Source organism: Vigna unguiculata, chromosome 5 (assembly GCF_004118075.2).
Source record: "Vigna unguiculata cultivar IT97K-499-35 chromosome 5, ASM411807v1, whole genome shotgun sequence".
Classification (NCBI taxonomy): Eukaryota; Viridiplantae; Streptophyta; class Magnoliopsida; order Fabales; family Fabaceae; genus Vigna; species Vigna unguiculata.
The window spans coordinates 47,650,659-47,668,424 of NC_040283.1; the positions used below are offsets into that span (position 1 = coordinate 47,650,659).

Here is a 17,766-nt window from a genome sequence, read left to right on the forward strand (position 1 = left end):
AATAGTTCGTCGGAAAGTTCCAATTGTGTAGTTAGCATAGCCTTATTTAGCACAAGGAAAAAAGAAACATCACACGTAATTAAACGGTTTAATTGAAGAAAAGAGCAAGAACGAACCTTCAAAGCTTCAAAGCGACACTTGAGCAAGGTTTGCAGGCCACCACATTTCAGCGGGATTTGCATAAGAATGGAAGAAACGGTGAGTGCCTGAGTCCTGAACGTGAAGAACGTATTCAAGAAGATTAGGAGCACGCATGATGCCATTCCCAGAAACCTTGTCCGGAAAGTCATCACCGGAAATGATGGATCGTCAGTCTCCGGCACCACCGGACAACCGTCAGGAGGAGAGTCTCCGTTCCCTGCCTTCGCAGAATCCGTCATCATGGTCGCAGACATTGAGTAAAAGCTGTGAGAAAAAACAGAGTGCTCTGTTTCTCTCAGAGTTGCTCTGTTTTTTCTTTAGTCCTATCACATGGACAAATTTATAGTGTTAAAATATGCATTATACAAGAATCTCCAGAACTCTAAGTTGAGAAAAATCCAACAACCTTTGTAACCAAATAAAAAGACATGCTCCAAAATCTTCCATTTCCCGGTGTTTGATGTGCCCTGTTTCCAGTTGGTGAAAGAAGCCAAAGCCGATGGAGAGAAAGTTAGGGCGTGTATGGTTAACAAATAACTGAATATTATGATTTGTGTGGTTAGAATCAAATCTTTTTCCTTCTTCTGCAGGTACCCTTGATCTATAAAAAATGTTGTATATATTCTATCATAAATAAAAACAACACACACAACAATTAAAAATGAACATGATATCTTAGAGGACTCAGCCAATGCAGGAGTTCCTGCAATCAATTCATAATTCATAAAGATAAAATAATATTGACTAAAAAAAGAGTGAAGGCTATATTTATATTTATAAAGTAATTTAAAAATATTTGTAGGTTTAAATATGTTTTTGGTTTTTCAAAAGTTTTAATGAAATTTGAAAGTAGTTTTTTTTTCAAAATTTTTTAATCAATTTAGTTCTTTATCTTTAAAAATGCGTGAATTTAGTTCTTTTAACTAAATTTTGTTAAGTTTACTCGGTTTCAAACGCATTTCAAGATAGTATTTGAATTGTTTACACCGTTTGACACATTTTAACTTTAATGTTAACTCAATTATTATCATAAAATGCATTTAAAATATCAAATAAATTTAACAAAATTTAGTAGAAAGGAGTAAATTTACGCATTTCTAAATATGAAGGACTAAATTGATATAAAATTTCGAAGAAGAATTAATTCCAAAATTCACTAAAACTTGAGAAATCAAAATTGTATTTAACCCATATTTTTAATATATTTTTTAAAATTTCAATTATTTGAATGCGCAGTAGAAGAGCAGAAACAAAAAACTTATACCTTATATGTGAAGAAACATGGCCTTCTCAATACAAGTTATTTGTTGTTCATCTTCGTCTCCTTGCAAAGAATAAGCCTATTCTCTGATATATTATCCATGAGATAAAATCTTTCCTTATTATTACATGGTTAAAAGTTGTAATTTTTCAAGAGAATGTCAAAACCAAATTTTAAATGTCAGAAAGTTTTATTGATACCCATTTTAAACTAAAACAATTGATCCATTGCTCCATTTTGAGTTACTTACAATAGACTTTTTCTTCTGTTAAAGTTTGTTTCCACTTGAGAGACTTTACAAAGAAGCATCATATTTATATAGGTAAATATCGCATTACAAAATTTGGCATGAACTTTTCATTGGTAAGAAAAGAAGTACTGAATTTTTCTAGTTTCGTTGATCCAACCAGGTAGTGGTGGTAGAAGCTCATTTGTTACAAAATTCAATTCACTTTATTTGAAAACCTAACCGTTTCCTCCAATTACCCTAGCAATATACCATCTATGAAAATTATTTCAGAGTTGCCATTCAGCTTATAAATTTGTACACAAATCAAAGAACGAATTTTGAGAAGGCAGAGAACGAAGAGTATCTCCTCCTGACAGTTGTTCAGTGGAAGTATCTCTGATGGTGGCGGAACCGACGATCCATGAATGTTGGTGATGACTTTTGAGACATGATTCCAAGAATGACATCTTGCGTGCTCCTAATTTTCTTGAACACGTTCTTCAAGATGCCATTCCCAGAAATTATGCCGGAAAGTCATCATAGGAATTTATGGATCGTCGGTCTCTGGCACTTCCAGAGCCACCATCACCTTCACTGGACAACGGTGAGGGAAGGCCTTCCTTCTCTGCCTTCTCAGAATCCGTCATGATGGTCGCAGAAGATTGAGATTTTGTGTTGTTGAGAGAAGAGCCATAGTAGACGGATAAAGAAGCAGAAAAAAAGAAGAAAGGAAACGGATAAAAATATTCATTTCCTTTAGTGCTGAAATGTCCTAGGATTTGTTTGACGCTCGCAGTATTCAGTAATGGGAATGAGGTGGTGTTTGATTTCATTGTATAAATCTTTTCCGACCTATCATGTTTGTTGTATGGGTTTTACATATTCCTGTTTGATGCTCCAACCCAATCATGAGTTTCACTGTTCCTAACCAAGAATGAAAGATGGGACTAGGACGTTGCAGAAGCCAGTTACAGGTTTTTGTGCTCAGCTTGTGTTTTTTTAATTACAATATGCATGAAAAAAAAATGTGGTTTAACATGATAACTATCATTTGATAATTAACTACAAGTCTACATGAATAAATGATCATAATTAACTATAAAACTCTTCGATTATACTAAGTAATTCTTTCGAATGTTACGGAAATTCTCTAATCTAATCATTAAATTTTTATTATCATATCTCAAAATATTTGAAGAATACAAAATATATCAAAGAAATATAATTTTTCTTGTTTTCATCTTTCTCCTAATAAATTGTTTTTTTATTATTTATCTATATACCTATTTAAAAAATAAAAATAAAAATAATTTATCAAAATCAAATAAAAAAATTGATAACATAATTATTTATAAGAAAAATAGTTGATCATTAAATCACAATTAAAAATACACTTATGAAAAAAGATTATAATATATAATTTTTCTTTTCATATTCATAAAACTAAATACAAAACAAAATTAACGAGAAGATAAAAAATATTCTATTTATTAAACTAATATTTTAGAAATGAAACAAAAGAGAATTAATAATTCCTATCATTAATAATATATATATATATATATATATATATATATTCATTGGGCTTGGCCTTTTCGTAGGCCCAAGGCCAGCCCAACTGTAGGACCCCCCATACCCCTTTCAGCTCATTCAGTATGCTCTTGTCTCCTTTTTCAAAAAACAGTTCCCTCTCCTCTCTTGTCTTCTTCTAGGAGCTCTGATAGGGCACGATCTTCATCCACCTTCGAGCTAACGAAACCCATCTAGTGCCTTCCGGTAAGTTGAACTTCAGAGTCCTTTGGTCTATTCCCTCCTCATTTCGCTGTTTGAGTACGTTGGTTGGGTAGGGTTCCAAGTAATTACCTCGTATTGTCCTGGTTTTCACAGTTCACTGTTTGAGTTCCTGGAGCTGTAGTACCTCTTAGTTCAGATCTGTTTGCTTTTGGTGCTCAATATAGAGGTAAGGGAAGTTAGGTTTTGAGTCTTTAAGAGCTATTTCTGCATGTCTTTGATCTGTACCATGATTTTATATCTGATTGATGTTTTGGATAGTATGAACTGGCTTGTTGAGTTCTGGTATGTTGCTATTGAGCTTGATTTCCTGCTGCATGCGCGTAACAGTGGAGAGTACTATTATTCTCGCCCAAGCGAGCTCGTCTTGCCTAGGCGAGAATGGTTGAGACTCGCCCAGGTTTTGTTCGAGCAGCTTGCTCAGGCGGAGTGCTCTTGTTTTGAGCGACACGCTGTCTCGCTCAGGCGAGAGTGTCTCGCCCAAGCGAGTTCTCGAAGAAAACTTGGTGTCCTCTGATCGCGTTCTCGTCCAGGCGAGGGATTTCGTTTTTTTTTTTGGGCGAAGAGTGATCTCGCCCAGGTGAGGGAGTCTTGCCCAGGCGAGAGCTTGCAAAGTGCCCCTGTTGCAGATCTCGCCCAGGTGACTTCGCCTAGCTTAAGCGAGACAGTTGTGTAGCTTAAGCGAAGGCATTTAGCCTAAGTGAGAAAGGGGTCAGGTTTGGGTCTATTTTCTTTGGTTATCTGTGGGTTGGCTGCATGATTTGTAAATGCATGAATTCCTGATATTGATATATGCCCTGGAATTGGTATGTTTGGTACGAGTAATGGTATGGAATTGTACATGATGTTTGGGTGAAATGAGAATTGAATGTATGAGATGAAAGTGGTGGTTGTGGTATGAGAGACATGAAAATCGTATGTGATAGGCGTAATTCCATGAGCCTCGTGGGGGGACTCCATGGTGGCGTGTAGTGTATATATTAAGATATGGATTCAAGTAAGGATCGCATCCCGAAACTCTAAAGGGTCAGTGAGTCTCAAGTAGAGCAAACTGACCCAAGTGGTGAGAGTGGCGGGAGGCCTTAGTCTTTGGCAGGATAATGGCCTTAGGTGCTTGAAGGTTAACTTTGTGTGTGGTAGAGTGAAACCCATTGGCAATGGCTCTGTAGAGCAGTAGAGGCCACCACGAGTGCAAGCATCCAGTGAATCCGATCTTAGTATATGTATCCGGATAATTGAGTTATAGTGTCCTGTTTGTTTGCTATAAAGTGATGCTCTATGCCTCCTGTGTTGCATGACTGGTCTCTTTAAGTACTTGTTCTTTTATACCATGATAAGTTTTAAACTGCACTAGCTTACTCTTGCATTTTTGTGTATGTTCTGTTATGTTTCCTCTTTTTGGGATGATCACCTTCTGGTGGGAGTAGATGAGAGAGGTGCGCGAGGTGGATCTGGGGATAGCAGCAGTGCGTCTTAAATTCTCTTGTCTTGATGGCCTTAGGGGCAGTTTCATGGTCATGGGGTCTTTTGTAATAGCTGTTTAGTGGCAACCCCTTTTGCTAAACTGTTAACTTTTCTTTACGTTTCGTTTTGGCATGGTGGTATGCCAAATTTAGTTTTCATAGTAAAATTCTGGATGACTGTAACAGTTACCTTTCCTACGTTTTATGTTCATCTGAGTGCTTCTCATTATTATAATTTTGTGATGTTTTATTTAATAGTTTAATCTATTAAAAAAATGGGATGTCATATATATATATATAATATATATATATATATATATATAATATATATATATATATATATATAATAAGAATAAAAAATATAAACTTATGTTTAACTATTTTTTCATAAATAAAAGAAAATATATATGAGAATTGATAGGTGAGAAAACAAAAAAAGAAAATTTCAATAAATTTTTTTACTGTTTTTAATTTTTTTAGTTATTAACACTAAATATTATATTTTATAAAAAATAAAAATCTACCTAATTTAATTTTCATTAATATAATATATTATTTTTAATTTTTAAAATAATTTAGGTGGAGCCATGGTACTATACAAACACTGAGATTCCCTATGATTATAATAGTAATAATAATAAAAATGATGTTTTATATTTGTAAAGAAAATTAAAAAGTAAAAAGTAATGAAGAATAATGATCTAATAAAAATGAATTTTTATATTTGTAAAATAAATAAAAATTTAAGAAGTAATGAAAGAATAATGTTAAATGAAAGTAAGCAAAGGTAAAATTGAATTCTTGACATGAAACAACATTCATTCTCTAGTTCGATTATCCAAAAACTAAATTATAATATAATTTCTAAAATGTTTTAAATTAAAAATAAAAATAACTTGGTAGTAATAATCACGGTTGAAAATTCGGTTTCAAAGATACTAAATGTATGAGCAATAAATAATTGTACCTTGAAAATTAAAATAGGAATAAGTTTTTAAAAGGATTGATATATTTTAAGAAAAAGTGTAACCTTAAGGATCACAAATTACGCTATATGTATATTTTGATAAAAATATTTAATATAATATTTGGCATTGCGTAATACGTGTTTATGTTTATATTACATTAGTCATATTGTATTTAAATACATGCATTCTTAAGTTAAATATAACTGGTTTTTAATAATTTTATAAATAAAAGTCATGCTAATTAGTCAATATATTAAATATTTATGGTTGTTGCGACTTCAACCTTTATAATTTCTTGATTTGATTTTTAAGATGTCAGAAAATGTATCTTGAACCAAGAATTTAAATACCAAATAAAATTTATATTTAGGGATAAAAATTTTTTGATTAGTAATTTTAAGAATTTTAAATTAGATTTAATGCTTGATTTTACTTGGTGATAGTTTAAGAAATTGAATTCTGATGAGTTATCACATGTTTAAAGTCTTTAAGGGTAGGATTTGAATATATTTGTAAATTGATTTTAACATAAAATTAAAATTGAGATATTTATAAATGTACGAAAATGAAAAAATGAGATTTATAATACTCTATGATAAATTTCTATGGCACAACAACTAATATAAATACAAAAAAAATTGCTTTATATTTTAGTAAACTTTGTTATTTAATTAAGTGTGAATTACGAGAGTTGCACAATCATGTCTAAACTTTTTATTTTATTACTTGTCCAATATAATATACTTACTAATATCTTAAAATTTGAGATCAAATATATCAAAAGTTTACATAAGATTAGAGGACAATTTTTTCTTCAAGAAATAAAAACATATTTAATTTTTATTTTAATTAGAATTTTTTTAGTTTCGTTTTTTTATATCATACATTATTATATCGTTCTTATATTATTTCTTAAAATAGTCTCATGTAAGTTCAAAATTAAGTAAAACATGGTATGTACATGTTATATTTTTTTATATAAATGATTATGTTGATTAAAACAAATAGTTAAACATAAAAATAATTAAACCTGTAATAAAAGAAGAATCCTTCACTGTCAATATCTTCAAAACCTTCTCAAGGTGTAACTCAGTAGCAGTGTTGAGTCCAAATCCAAATCCGAAAGTGTAATCATGAATTAAAACACATGCAACCATGTTAATTGTTGGTTAACGTTTGAACACAGAAGCAATTATTCTCGAACCTGTCCCTTAATCACTCTCATCGTCATCTTCATACTCAATCTACTCAAACAACAAACAAAAAATAACATTTGTAGGGAAGATGAAGGGCAGATTCAAATTTTAAATGTTACACTCACATGGGTTGCCCAAGATAGGATCTGATACCCATTTTAAACTAACTGCAATTCTCAATAATTGAAGGGCAATGTTGTCTTTGTAATCCACAGATCTTGGACCCAATCCACCTTCCCAGAACCAACAAGATCGACACAAACATTATCAAATTCAAACCCATGTGCTGCAACCATGTTTAGTTGCTCTTTTACTTCCATTTTTGTTTTGTTTTCTTTCTCCAATATTTCTGCAAATTGTTCAAGCTCCTGCTTTTCAAAAAAATTATCGTCAATGAAATCAATGAACACTGCACTTCGCATTAAGGACAAAATTCTGCGAATTGTGATAAGGCGGTGAAACAAACAAACAAACCCACATAGAGATCACCAAAACAAACCTAAGCAACACAAACTCTTACATAAGATATGTCTTTGTTATTGAATTTTTATACAGTTCTTATGAAGTACAACAATTTCTACTTCAACTGATTGAGATTAACATCTACATGGTTTACGTTTACGTTGTATTTAATATCAATTGGCTCATAATATAGACCACGTAGATTAGTTCACATAGAATCGTATAAATTGTTCTATAAAAGAAATCAAATAAATTGAGTTACATTCAAATTGTGACACTTAAACGGTTACGTTCTTCTATACATAGAGTTATATTTTAACTAACTATAATAAACTTTGACCTAATAATAAGGGTTTGATTTTAACCATATTAGAGTCAAAGTCACGAGTTAAATTCTTAATAAATAATTATTTAGAAAAAATTATTCTTTCGATTTATGTATAAAGAGTTTTTACAAACGAATCATTCTCCTTTATCAAAGATATAACAGTACTATTTTTATTCACTCATGTGAAAAAATATTAAAGCAATATCAGTATAATATTTTAAAAATAGCTAATCATTCATAGTCACCGACAGTGTGTTCTGGATTGAAAGAGCATGTGGTTTTTAATTGCTTTGTCTCACCTTCTGCTAGAACTGCATGAATAAATATTCTAACTCTATACAATTCCTTGCAAGTGTAAAACCATGTCTTTCGAAATGACACGTGTTCATATAATTACACTTTTCTCGATAATATTCCTTTCTTTGGAATGTGGAAATCAGTCTCTGTTAATTGTTGTTTCTTGAAACTAAATTATATGCTGAATCTGAATAACAGAAGTAAAACAAAATGTTACTGAATAAATCGTAAATGTTTATTTTTTTTCGTTATGTCAGGAATTAAAGTATAAATTTAAATTTTACATCGATTAAAAATAAAAAAGAATAAAAATTTATAAATCTTTTGTTTTAAAATTTTAGATCGAAAGTAATATCAACTTAAATTTCATCATGTTTGTTCTCTTTAATTAAACTTTTCTATAAATTTAACAAACATAACAAGTAGTATCATAACGTCTCAAACGAGCACAGAACTTTGATATAAAAAAGAAAAACACTAATGAGAAACTTTTTAACTCTTGACACGTGTGAGATTTGTTTGGCAATATCGGCATGCATGTCTTCTTCCAGACAAAGCTATCTGTTCTCGGAAAAATGAATTCTTATAAAAGGTTTGGTTCAGCAATAGGATAGTTCCAGTGGCATTAACGTAGTTTCATGTCAAATCAGTGGTTTTTTCATGTAATGGTTTGAATAAAACCGAGTGCTCCCTCTGGGATCTCAACACCATTCCAATTTCTCTTTCTTTCTCTCTCTCTCTGTTTTCTGATAATTCATGAAAATGCAGAAGCTCAAACTGCAACTACTCTTATTCCTCTCAATCTCAACTTGTCACGTTGTTTTCTCTTTCACAGATGGTTAGTTCTTACTATCTTTAATCATGTCTCTCTTTCTATATCACTTTAACTTCTTTGTTCATTCTTACATTTAAAACTCAAAACATCCATCATTTAATGCAAGTTGTATAATCATATATTCTTCGATGGTCATTAATTTCTTTTGTTTCATTTCCTTCATTTATCATATCATTCAGATTTGAACTCACAAAAGAGTATGCTGTTATTTACCACCCAAGACTATGCATGAATAATTTGTATGCTGTTATTCATCATTTTCCTCGCATACTATAAATGTTTTGCTCAAGAAACCTTAAATAATTTTGCAGTAATAGTATTTTGAAATGGTACAAGGTTTTGCTTGGCTCGGTCTGAATTACCTTTTTGTCAGATCTTAAGGCCTTCTGCTATTATATTATTAACATGCAGAATTAGCCTTCAAATTTTCGTTCTTCTAAGGTCGTTCTTCAATTTTCTGTTGTTATATTATTAACAAAGTATTAGTTCTATCACACTTTTCAATACTGTAGATACATTTTTCCTTTTACAATCACTTACCATAGATCTAATTTGGCATGTCACAGTCATTTTTGTTACTTTTTGTTTAAGGAATATTTAAAAATTAGAAATTAACTGATAGAAGTAAATTTTAAAATACTATATATTAATTCAATATTTTAATCACTCGATTTTTTTCTTTCTATATTGATATTTTGTTTTACAATTTTATCTATCTTTAGTTACATAATCTGAGTAAGGTAATTAAAATATGTATAAATTGATGTGGCAATATAGATCCATTAAAAAAATATACCGACAAATGGTAAGGATCTACGAAAGACCTGGAAATCTTTTCACATGGCTAACTCATGTTTCCACGTGCTCACGTCCTGCATTGTTTCTTGTCACATGGAACACGACCAAAAAGTTGTTCCGAAAAAAAGAAGAAAGAACTGTTTCATTTCATTTTGTTTTTACAGTGACACACCAAGTGTTCGATGAATTGCAGGGTTGTTGCCAAACGGGAACTTCGAGCAGGGCCCAAAGGCATCACAACTGAAGGGGTCCGTGGTGACTAGCCACGATGCCGTTCCGAACTGGACCATATCGGGAATGGTTGAGTACATAAAATCAGGACAGAAACAGGGTGACATGTTGTTGGTGGTGCCAGAGGGTGACTATGCAGTTAGACTCGGCAACGAAGCTTCCATCAAGCAGAAGGTGAAGCTGATCAAGGGGTTGTTCTACTCCATCACGCTAAGCGCTGCTAGAACCTGTGCACAAGAAGAGAAACTCAACGTGTCTGTGGTTCCAACCGCTGAGAATAGGGACTGGGGAATCATCCCCATTCAGACCATGTATGGTAGCAATGGTTGGGAATCTTTCACTTGTGGGTTCAGAGCAGATTTCCCAGAAGGTGAAATCGTCATCCATAACCCTGGCAAAGAAGAAGACCCTGCTTGTGGTCCACTCATCGATTCCGTTGCCCTCAAGGTTTTGTATCCACCCAAAAGAACCAGAGGTAAATATCGATTGGTTTCACAGTATCACAAACTATGCATTTTACTTTACATAGTTGATTTCACTAAACTATTTGTGCATTTGTGGTGCAGCTAATTTGCTGAAAAACGGAAACTTTGAAGAAGGGCCATATCTGTTCCCTAACTCGTCATGGGGGGCATTGATCCCACCCCACATTGAGGATGCTCACAGTCCTTTACCAGGATGGATAGTGGAGTCTCTTAAGGCTGTGAAGTACATTGATTCAGACCATTTTTCTGTGCCTGAGGGAAAAAGAGCCATTGAACTTGTTGCAGGGAAAGAGAGTGCCCTTGCACAGGTTGTGATCACTACAATCGGAAAGGTCTATGACCTCACTTTCGCTGTGGGTGATGCCAACAATGCATGTGAAGGTTCCATGGTGGTGGAAGCATTTGCTGGCAAAGACACTGTTCAGGTTCCATACCAGTCCAAGGGTAAAGGAGGTTCTGTGAGAGGAAAACTTCGGTTCAAGGCTGTGTCAACTCGTACACGTCTTAGGTTCCTAAGCACCTTCTACACCATGAAGAGTGATAACTCTGGCTCGCTCTGTGGACCCGTCATAGATGATGTAAAGTTGCTTAGTGTTCGTTATCCCACACATGGTTGATCGTGAAATTTCTACACCTAATACAATCGAAACACATGTGCTTGATTCTTGTAGTTGAGCATGTATAATACTACAGGATTCTCGTAATAATAGTAGGGTGAGCATTGATGAGTGAGTGAGTTTACCAAGTCTCCTATATTCATGTATCTATTTTTCCATCAAAATCATATGCAGTGATGAGATAGAGAGAGAGTTCTTTCCACTAATGGAACTCAGATTCAACATCAGTGTACCATACTAGTTTAAAGGAATAATTATTTTTTTACGATAAATAATTTGCAGTATTTTTTTGCATAATTTATAAAAACATATTAATTTCTTTCATTTTAACATTTTTTAAAGTAGTAAATGGACTGGCTCAGGAGTTCACTTGATTAAAAATATATAATTTTTTTTTTCAAAATTAAATTATAATTCTAATTAAAATTTCAATAAACTTTAATACAATACAAATTAAAATTAAAATTAAAAGAAAAAACCTAATATTTATGTGTTAGCTAAAAAAATAACCTAATATTATCTAAATGTAAAGCTCAATTTAGTATCTAAATGTAAAGCTCAATTTAGTAAAAGTATTTGTGTGACCCTTTTATCTACGGGTTGGTGAGTCGAGTTCTAAATGAGTCGAAGCAAAAATTAACTTGTATTAAAATTTGTAAAAATATTTCAACCCAAGTCGATCTGAACTTATGATTAAACTTGACTCACAAGTTCCAATTTATTTTGACTGGTCTAATTTTTTATTAGAGATAACACGGTTTGAAGTATAAAAACAAATTAATATTTAAAAAATGTTAATTATAAAAAGACACTTTAATAGTTGTACTGTAGAAAAACCGATAATTAGATGAAGGTGACGTATATAACATGTGATTTTCATATTTATGTATGTATGGTCTTTTACCCTTGAAATTGATGCAATAAAATCAAACGCATTTATATCCTTTTAGTTGGACATATATAACGTGTATCTAACAATAAATAAGGTGTTTGTAATGTGATTTTATTGTATGAAAGTAATACATAATAAATATGACATGTTTTAATGTTTACGAATATATATATATATATATGTTTTATTCAATTTATGGCAACAAAGTTACAGATATTAATATCTAGATATAAAATTTTGCTCAAAAATTGTATACTTAACCAGTGACACATTTGTACAATTTATTTTTCCATTTCCCAAATCCACCGTCATTGTATATGTATTATCATGATCTAAATTCTTTACTAATTGTTTTCACGTTGTACTCCGTTAAACATTAAAAATATATTATATTAATATTTTAAATAATTTTTTAATATATTTTAAGATAATGTTATTCTTGTTAAATATTAAAAATACACATATTTTAAATATCTTTATAATATATTTTAAAACTTAAACATCAATTTTAATCCAAATTCGTATTATTACACGTGAGAATCTAATTCATTTATCGAAAGAAGTACAAAAAATTATTACAGAAAATTAAAAAGGTTATTCCACTTTAAAACTTTAAGATAGGATCGCAAAATGATTTATTTATTTTTACTTGCTATCGGTCTAAAATAAATCAAGGTAGTGGACCAACATGCCAGTTTTTTTTGTTTTTTTGTGTATTTTAAACTTTAATTTATTTAATTAATTATCAAATTTGTAGATCAACTAATAGAATTTTTTTTAATTTGATTATTATCTGTTCTAAACTGTAGTTAAAATCTTATGTGCAATATTTCTTTCCCTCTCAATACTCTAAGATTTTGCAAAAAAAGTGTATATTATATTTCGTTTGGTACTAAAAACATCAAAATAAATAAAAAAAATAGCACTTGAAAATATGATTCATCTATCACCTTAATTTTCAATGGAAAAGATAGTAAAGAAATGGGTTTTGTGATTTTCTTACTTACCTTTTTCCAAACTAAAATTGAAAAAATTAAAATTGGTAAAAATGGTTGGTGAGAGCCAGCCAAAATTAAAGTGATTTGTTTGACTGGCACGTGCGAGGGGGGTGGCTCACGTGGCAAGGTTGGCCTCTTCTTGAGCATGGTTGCGATTCATATTGAGAGTGTGAGCGAGTATTTGTGCATTTGGTGTTGCGAAGGAGACAGAAGAAAAACGAGAAGAACGCCATTTCCTCAGATCGATAACCCTAATCATGTTCCGGAGATTCCTCTCTCCTTCCAATCTCAAATCCCTACACACGGCGCTCTCACCTTCTCGTCCCCGATTCGCCGCCCCTCTCCTCACCCGCCACGTCACTGCTCAATCAGGTATTCGCTCTATCCGTTTATTCTCCGATTGCATTGCACGCTTCTATTTTAGTTCAATTCATTTTGATTTCAATTGTTCTTATTCCAATCAGGAACTTCTTCCGTCAGAAAGAGGGTCGAAGATGTCCTGCCAATTGCTACCGGCCACGAGCGTGAGGAGATTCAGGCCAGCCTCGAGGTATCTTAGATTCTTCCCTTGCAATCAACGATATCAATCAAATCTATTTATATCACGTATCTGAAAAAAAAAAGGTGGATTGATTGTGCGTATTTTAAGAGATTCCTTTGTTGAATATCCTGATTTTTTTTTTCAATTGTAGTCTGCTCATAATTTTTGCAGCTGCTTTTTAATATTTAATAGAGGCGTGTGATTTTTTTGTTTATTCTGTTTCTCTTTTGTTTAGGGAAGGGATATTCTTGAAATCAACCATCCTGAAGGTCCTTTCGGCACAAAGGTTAGTGTTATTACCTTTTTAAATATGTGCGTTTAATGTTTCGCATCGAGTTGTTAAAAATTACTATCGATTGTTGTACTGTGCGGTCTAATTATTTGAGAGCGTATGATGAGTAGTACCACCCTGTTACTGTCTTATTGTTCTTTTGTTTCGTTTAGTTGTTTTGTTTTATACCAGAATTATATTTTCACTACCATTATTGTTTAAAACAAAATATTTTGATTGGCATGATCTGTGCAGAAGAAGTCGTTAACACTATTTTGGATTAAATTACGAAACTGTAAAAATATGTAGAACGCTCAAGTGATAAAAATGACTGTTGGGTTTGGGACCATTCCTAATTACGATAATTCCCACTGAATTTAATGTAGAAGCAATTCTCTGGAGGTATTGCTCTGACAGGATTTTTTAAGGGCAACATATGTATACACACGTACTGAGTTTAGTGTTGAAGCAATCATCTGTACTTGGTTGTAAGATAAAGATTAAAGAATAAGCATGAAGCTAGAAAATCGAGGGGATCTATAGCTTGTTGAGCTTTTACCCAACCTCAATTTGAGGGTTTCCTGACATTAAACAAAACAGACTTAAACTACTGTTAGAGTTGTCGCTATGCAAGTTGAATCCGAACAGAAGAAATCCTATTCCTTATCTCTTATAAAGGGATCTGATGTCCTAGGCATTTTTTTTTCTCTCTCTTCCCTTTCGTAAGTGGAAATATTGTATTTTTTATTAAGTTCTTTTTGTTCATGTTGCCCGATGCATAACTGTTTTGAAGTATGTTTGATATATGTCTACTCTGTTGTTTGTTTTGGTTGATAGGAAGCACCTGCTATTGTTAAATCTTACTATGACAGAAGGATAGTTGGATGCCCAGGAGGTGAAGGTGGTAAGTGTTCGTTGTCTTTCTCTATGAATCTGTGTGTAAGACTTGTCATAATCTGATGAAAAAGGTCCTAGATCTTGGTATCATTGTGATGTGAAATCCCCCTTTTTCTGCAGAAGATGAGCATGATGTTGTATGGTTTTGGCTTGAGAATGGCAAACCTCATGAATGTCCAGTGTGCACACAGTACTTTGAGGTAAGTTGGAAATCACATTTGGAATCTGTTGATGATACCATTGTGACCTACCGTGATATATTTGGTCTTAGAGATGTCAAGATGCGTGATTATGTAGATTGAAAATTTTCGAATTCTTTGGATGATCCTATTAGATCTGTGTGTCGTGACACGCATTGGGTCCCTTTCTATTGTTACCCAATATTATGAATTTCCATGATAGATTGAAGTAAGATTATCTGACAATTATTTGCTTGGTTCTTGGAGTTATAGCATGTTACTGTATTGTGTGTATGTGTGATTCCTATTTTAGCAAAAAATGACATTCTAAATTGATGGGGTTCTAACACGTTAAAATTTCATGATTTATTTTTGTATTAACATTTTAGTGTCGATCCGGTTTTTAACCTCAAAAAAAGTGACAAGTCAGAAGGAGCCTTTTTGCTCCAGAAGCAATGAAGTTGCGTGGACTTAATTTGGGTTACAATTAAAATTTTACAGGAACTGATTTGTTATCTTCTGTTAGTGTCACCACTCATAAACGCTTCATTTAATATCTCAGCTAGTATTATGTTTGATTTAGAGAAACCGTATGGTGTTTGCCTACATAAAAAATACATGCATAAAAGATGCTCCACCAACTATAATTCCTCTTGTGGTTGAATATGTCGCCACTGCTTCTGGATATGGTTATGAAGTTGGTGCAAACCATCATGCTTAGAGCTTTTTTGTTTATGAACTACAGCTTGAGAATTCCAATAAAGAGGACACTGAATAATCTTAAATTGCGCTCTCTTCACACTTAAAATTATAGTTGGATTAGAATATGTTGCTATTTTGATGGGTGCTTTACTGCCCATTAAAACTAATTATTTGCTTTTTTTTTACAGCTCAAAGTGGTCGGACCTGGTGGTGATCCTTATGGACATGGCGATCATCATTGATTTCATCCCGCAATTTTCTTTCAGAAATAAAATTTTCAAAGAGAAGAGAGACAATTTCACCTCTCAAAATTACGAGGCCTCGTTTTGATTGGTCTATACCTTGCAGTTTTGCGAGTTTAGAATAGAATTTTCCTGTCAGTATTTATTAGACATGCTGGTCATTCGATTGAGCTATCAAATCCCGCAAGGATGTTCTTTTGGCTCTGCCAAATAATTGATAGCAACACTGATTCTTTGTCGATTCTTCAATATGTAGAGCCTTCAACTATTTTTAGCACCCCTAAACCACGAAAGGGAGTAAGGAACTACAAATTTGATCGAATTGAATAATTTTTTGGCAATGCAGATGGAGACAACTCAAGTTTTTTTCTTATTGCTAAATTTTTCATAACCCTATGCGCTGGCGTGTTTTATTTTACATGTTATGTGTCCGTAGGAGTAATATGTTCTTAAATGTCGATTATTTTTGTTAATCTCCAAAATCCTTTCCGAAAAAAAAAAACATGGTGTATTATAGGTGATGATTTTTTTTTCTTAATCAAAGGGTTAGGAGTTCGTTTTTAGGTCTGTATGTACACAAAAATATTCGTTGACAGGAATTAGTTGATGGTTATTTTATTAGTGAGGAAAATGTTTAATGGTTATTTTAGAGGTTTGAAAGAAAAGTTAATCCATGTAAGTATGATTACAAAATTTATTTGCTTCTGATTAAAAGGATTAATTTTATGAGAAATTGTTTTAATTAAACAGTTTCGAATTATAATTAGATTGTTGATTGTTTTCACCTTGTTATTTTAAGAAGCTGGAACAAAATTATTACACAGAAAAACTGTTCATTTTAGAAAATACGGGATTATTTGGTGAATAAGCTTAAAGGATCCAGCAAGTTATTAATACGGAGTGTATAGATAAAAAGTCAAAAATTTACAGGTGCTCTCGAATTTTAAATGTTAAAGTAGCCAAACACTGAATATTTGTGTTACAAAATATTAAGGATAACTGTGAAAAAACTATAAATTCAAACACTGCTTCAATTATTATGCAAAAAATGTCAAGTTAATGGGATAAACCCATTACTAATAACTCTACTCATAGTCAAATTAGTACAAATAAACTATAAACTAACTAAATAAGTTCATAAATGTAATTATCATAATACGTTTTATTATTGCATCATCGCAACCAAAACCAAGGGTAAACGGTGTAACATCCGAAAAATTTAATTAAATTAGTAATTATTTTCGTAAGATAATCCAAAAGCATAGCATTTAATGATTACCGAATACAAAAGATGAAGTGCAAATAGATCAAACTGGTTTATCATTTGTATTTGACTTTTAATGATGAGCTCAAACTTCTTTTAAACCTTTAAACAAGTTTTGTCTTTTAATTATATTGGTCCACCCTAACATCAAACCATATTTTGAAAACTACATAGCAATCAAAATCTACTTTTTGTAGCCAAAGTAATAATGACACAATTACACTTTTATTGAAAAGGATTTCATTCGCACCCGTTTGTCTTACTCCTTCCTATTTAAAATTCAATACAAAAGTAGTGCAAAAGTTTTTCTCAAATCCTAATTATCAAAATATCCATCTCTTTCTTTAGTAATCAGAATATTATCTAGAATTTTAGACTCAGTAAAATGACAAAAAAAATGTTGGGATTATGAGTGTAGGTTCATATTTAATAAAGATAAAAAAAATTGAGTAATTTACAAAGAAGATGATCCATAAATCTATTATCTTAACATTTTGAATTGAATGTAAAGTTACTTTTTAATGTGAGTTTGGCTCAAATCTTGTTAGTGTGTCTATAAGGTGAATTCCTTTTAAAAGTTAATCAGTTGTATATTCATCTTAATGACCGGTTTAGACATATATAATATGGATGAAAAATCTTATATACAAAGATTTCTTATTTCAAAAATTTTCCTGA

At 32.0% G+C, this 17,766-nt stretch overlaps 2 protein-coding genes and 1 long non-coding RNA gene across 3 annotated transcripts; all 3 read left to right on the forward strand.

Annotated features, from left to right (window-relative positions):
- The first annotated feature begins 3,269 nt into the window (after nt 1-3,269).
- On the forward strand, nt 3,270-5,114 carry LOC114183105. The gene is made up of 3 exons (XR_003604296.1): nt 3,270-3,407; nt 3,519-3,591; nt 4,850-5,114. It is a non-coding gene; the product is annotated as an uncharacterized LOC114183105 (long non-coding RNA).
- Nucleotides 5,115-8,747: 3,633 nt separating this feature from the next.
- Nucleotides 8,748-11,374, forward strand: LOC114185730. The gene is made up of 3 exons (XM_028073612.1): nt 8,748-8,974; nt 9,963-10,475; nt 10,567-11,374. The coding sequence occupies exons 1-3, from the start codon at nt 8,893-8,895 to the stop codon at nt 11,100-11,102; spliced, it is 1,131 nt and encodes a 376-aa protein (XP_027929413.1). The 5' UTR covers nt 8,748-8,892; the 3' UTR covers nt 11,103-11,374.
- A 1,770-nt stretch (nt 11,375-13,144) lies between these two features.
- LOC114183357 (cytochrome c oxidase subunit 5b-2, mitochondrial-like) lies at nt 13,145-16,197 on the forward strand. The gene is made up of 6 exons (XM_028070361.1): nt 13,145-13,364; nt 13,457-13,542; nt 13,769-13,819; nt 14,642-14,708; nt 14,822-14,901; nt 15,771-16,197. The coding sequence occupies exons 1-6, from the start codon at nt 13,250-13,252 to the stop codon at nt 15,822-15,824; spliced, it is 453 nt and encodes a 150-aa protein (XP_027926162.1). The 5' UTR covers nt 13,145-13,249; the 3' UTR covers nt 15,825-16,197.
- Nucleotides 16,198-17,766: the final 1,569 nt, after the last annotated feature.

Coding starts and splice junctions, on each gene's coding strand:
- LOC114185730 (XM_028073612.1), top strand. CDS start 8,893: ATGAAAATGCAGAAGCTCAAACTGCAACTACTCTTATTCCTCTCAATC. Junction 8,975..9,962: donor TGTTTTCTCTTTCACAGATG/GTTAGTTCTTAC, acceptor GATGAATTGCAG/GGTTGTTGCCAAACGGGAAC. Junction 10,476..10,566: donor TCCACCCAAAAGAACCAGAG/GTAAATATCGAT, acceptor TTTGTGGTGCAG/CTAATTTGCTGAAAAACGGA.
- LOC114183357 (XM_028070361.1), top strand. CDS start 13,250: ATGTTCCGGAGATTCCTCTCTCCTTCCAATCTCAAATCCCTACACACG. Junction 13,365..13,456: donor CCACGTCACTGCTCAATCAG/GTATTCGCTCTA, acceptor TATTCCAATCAG/GAACTTCTTCCGTCAGAAAG. Junction 13,820..14,641: donor AAGGTCCTTTCGGCACAAAG/GTTAGTGTTATT, acceptor TTTGGTTGATAG/GAAGCACCTGCTATTGTTAA.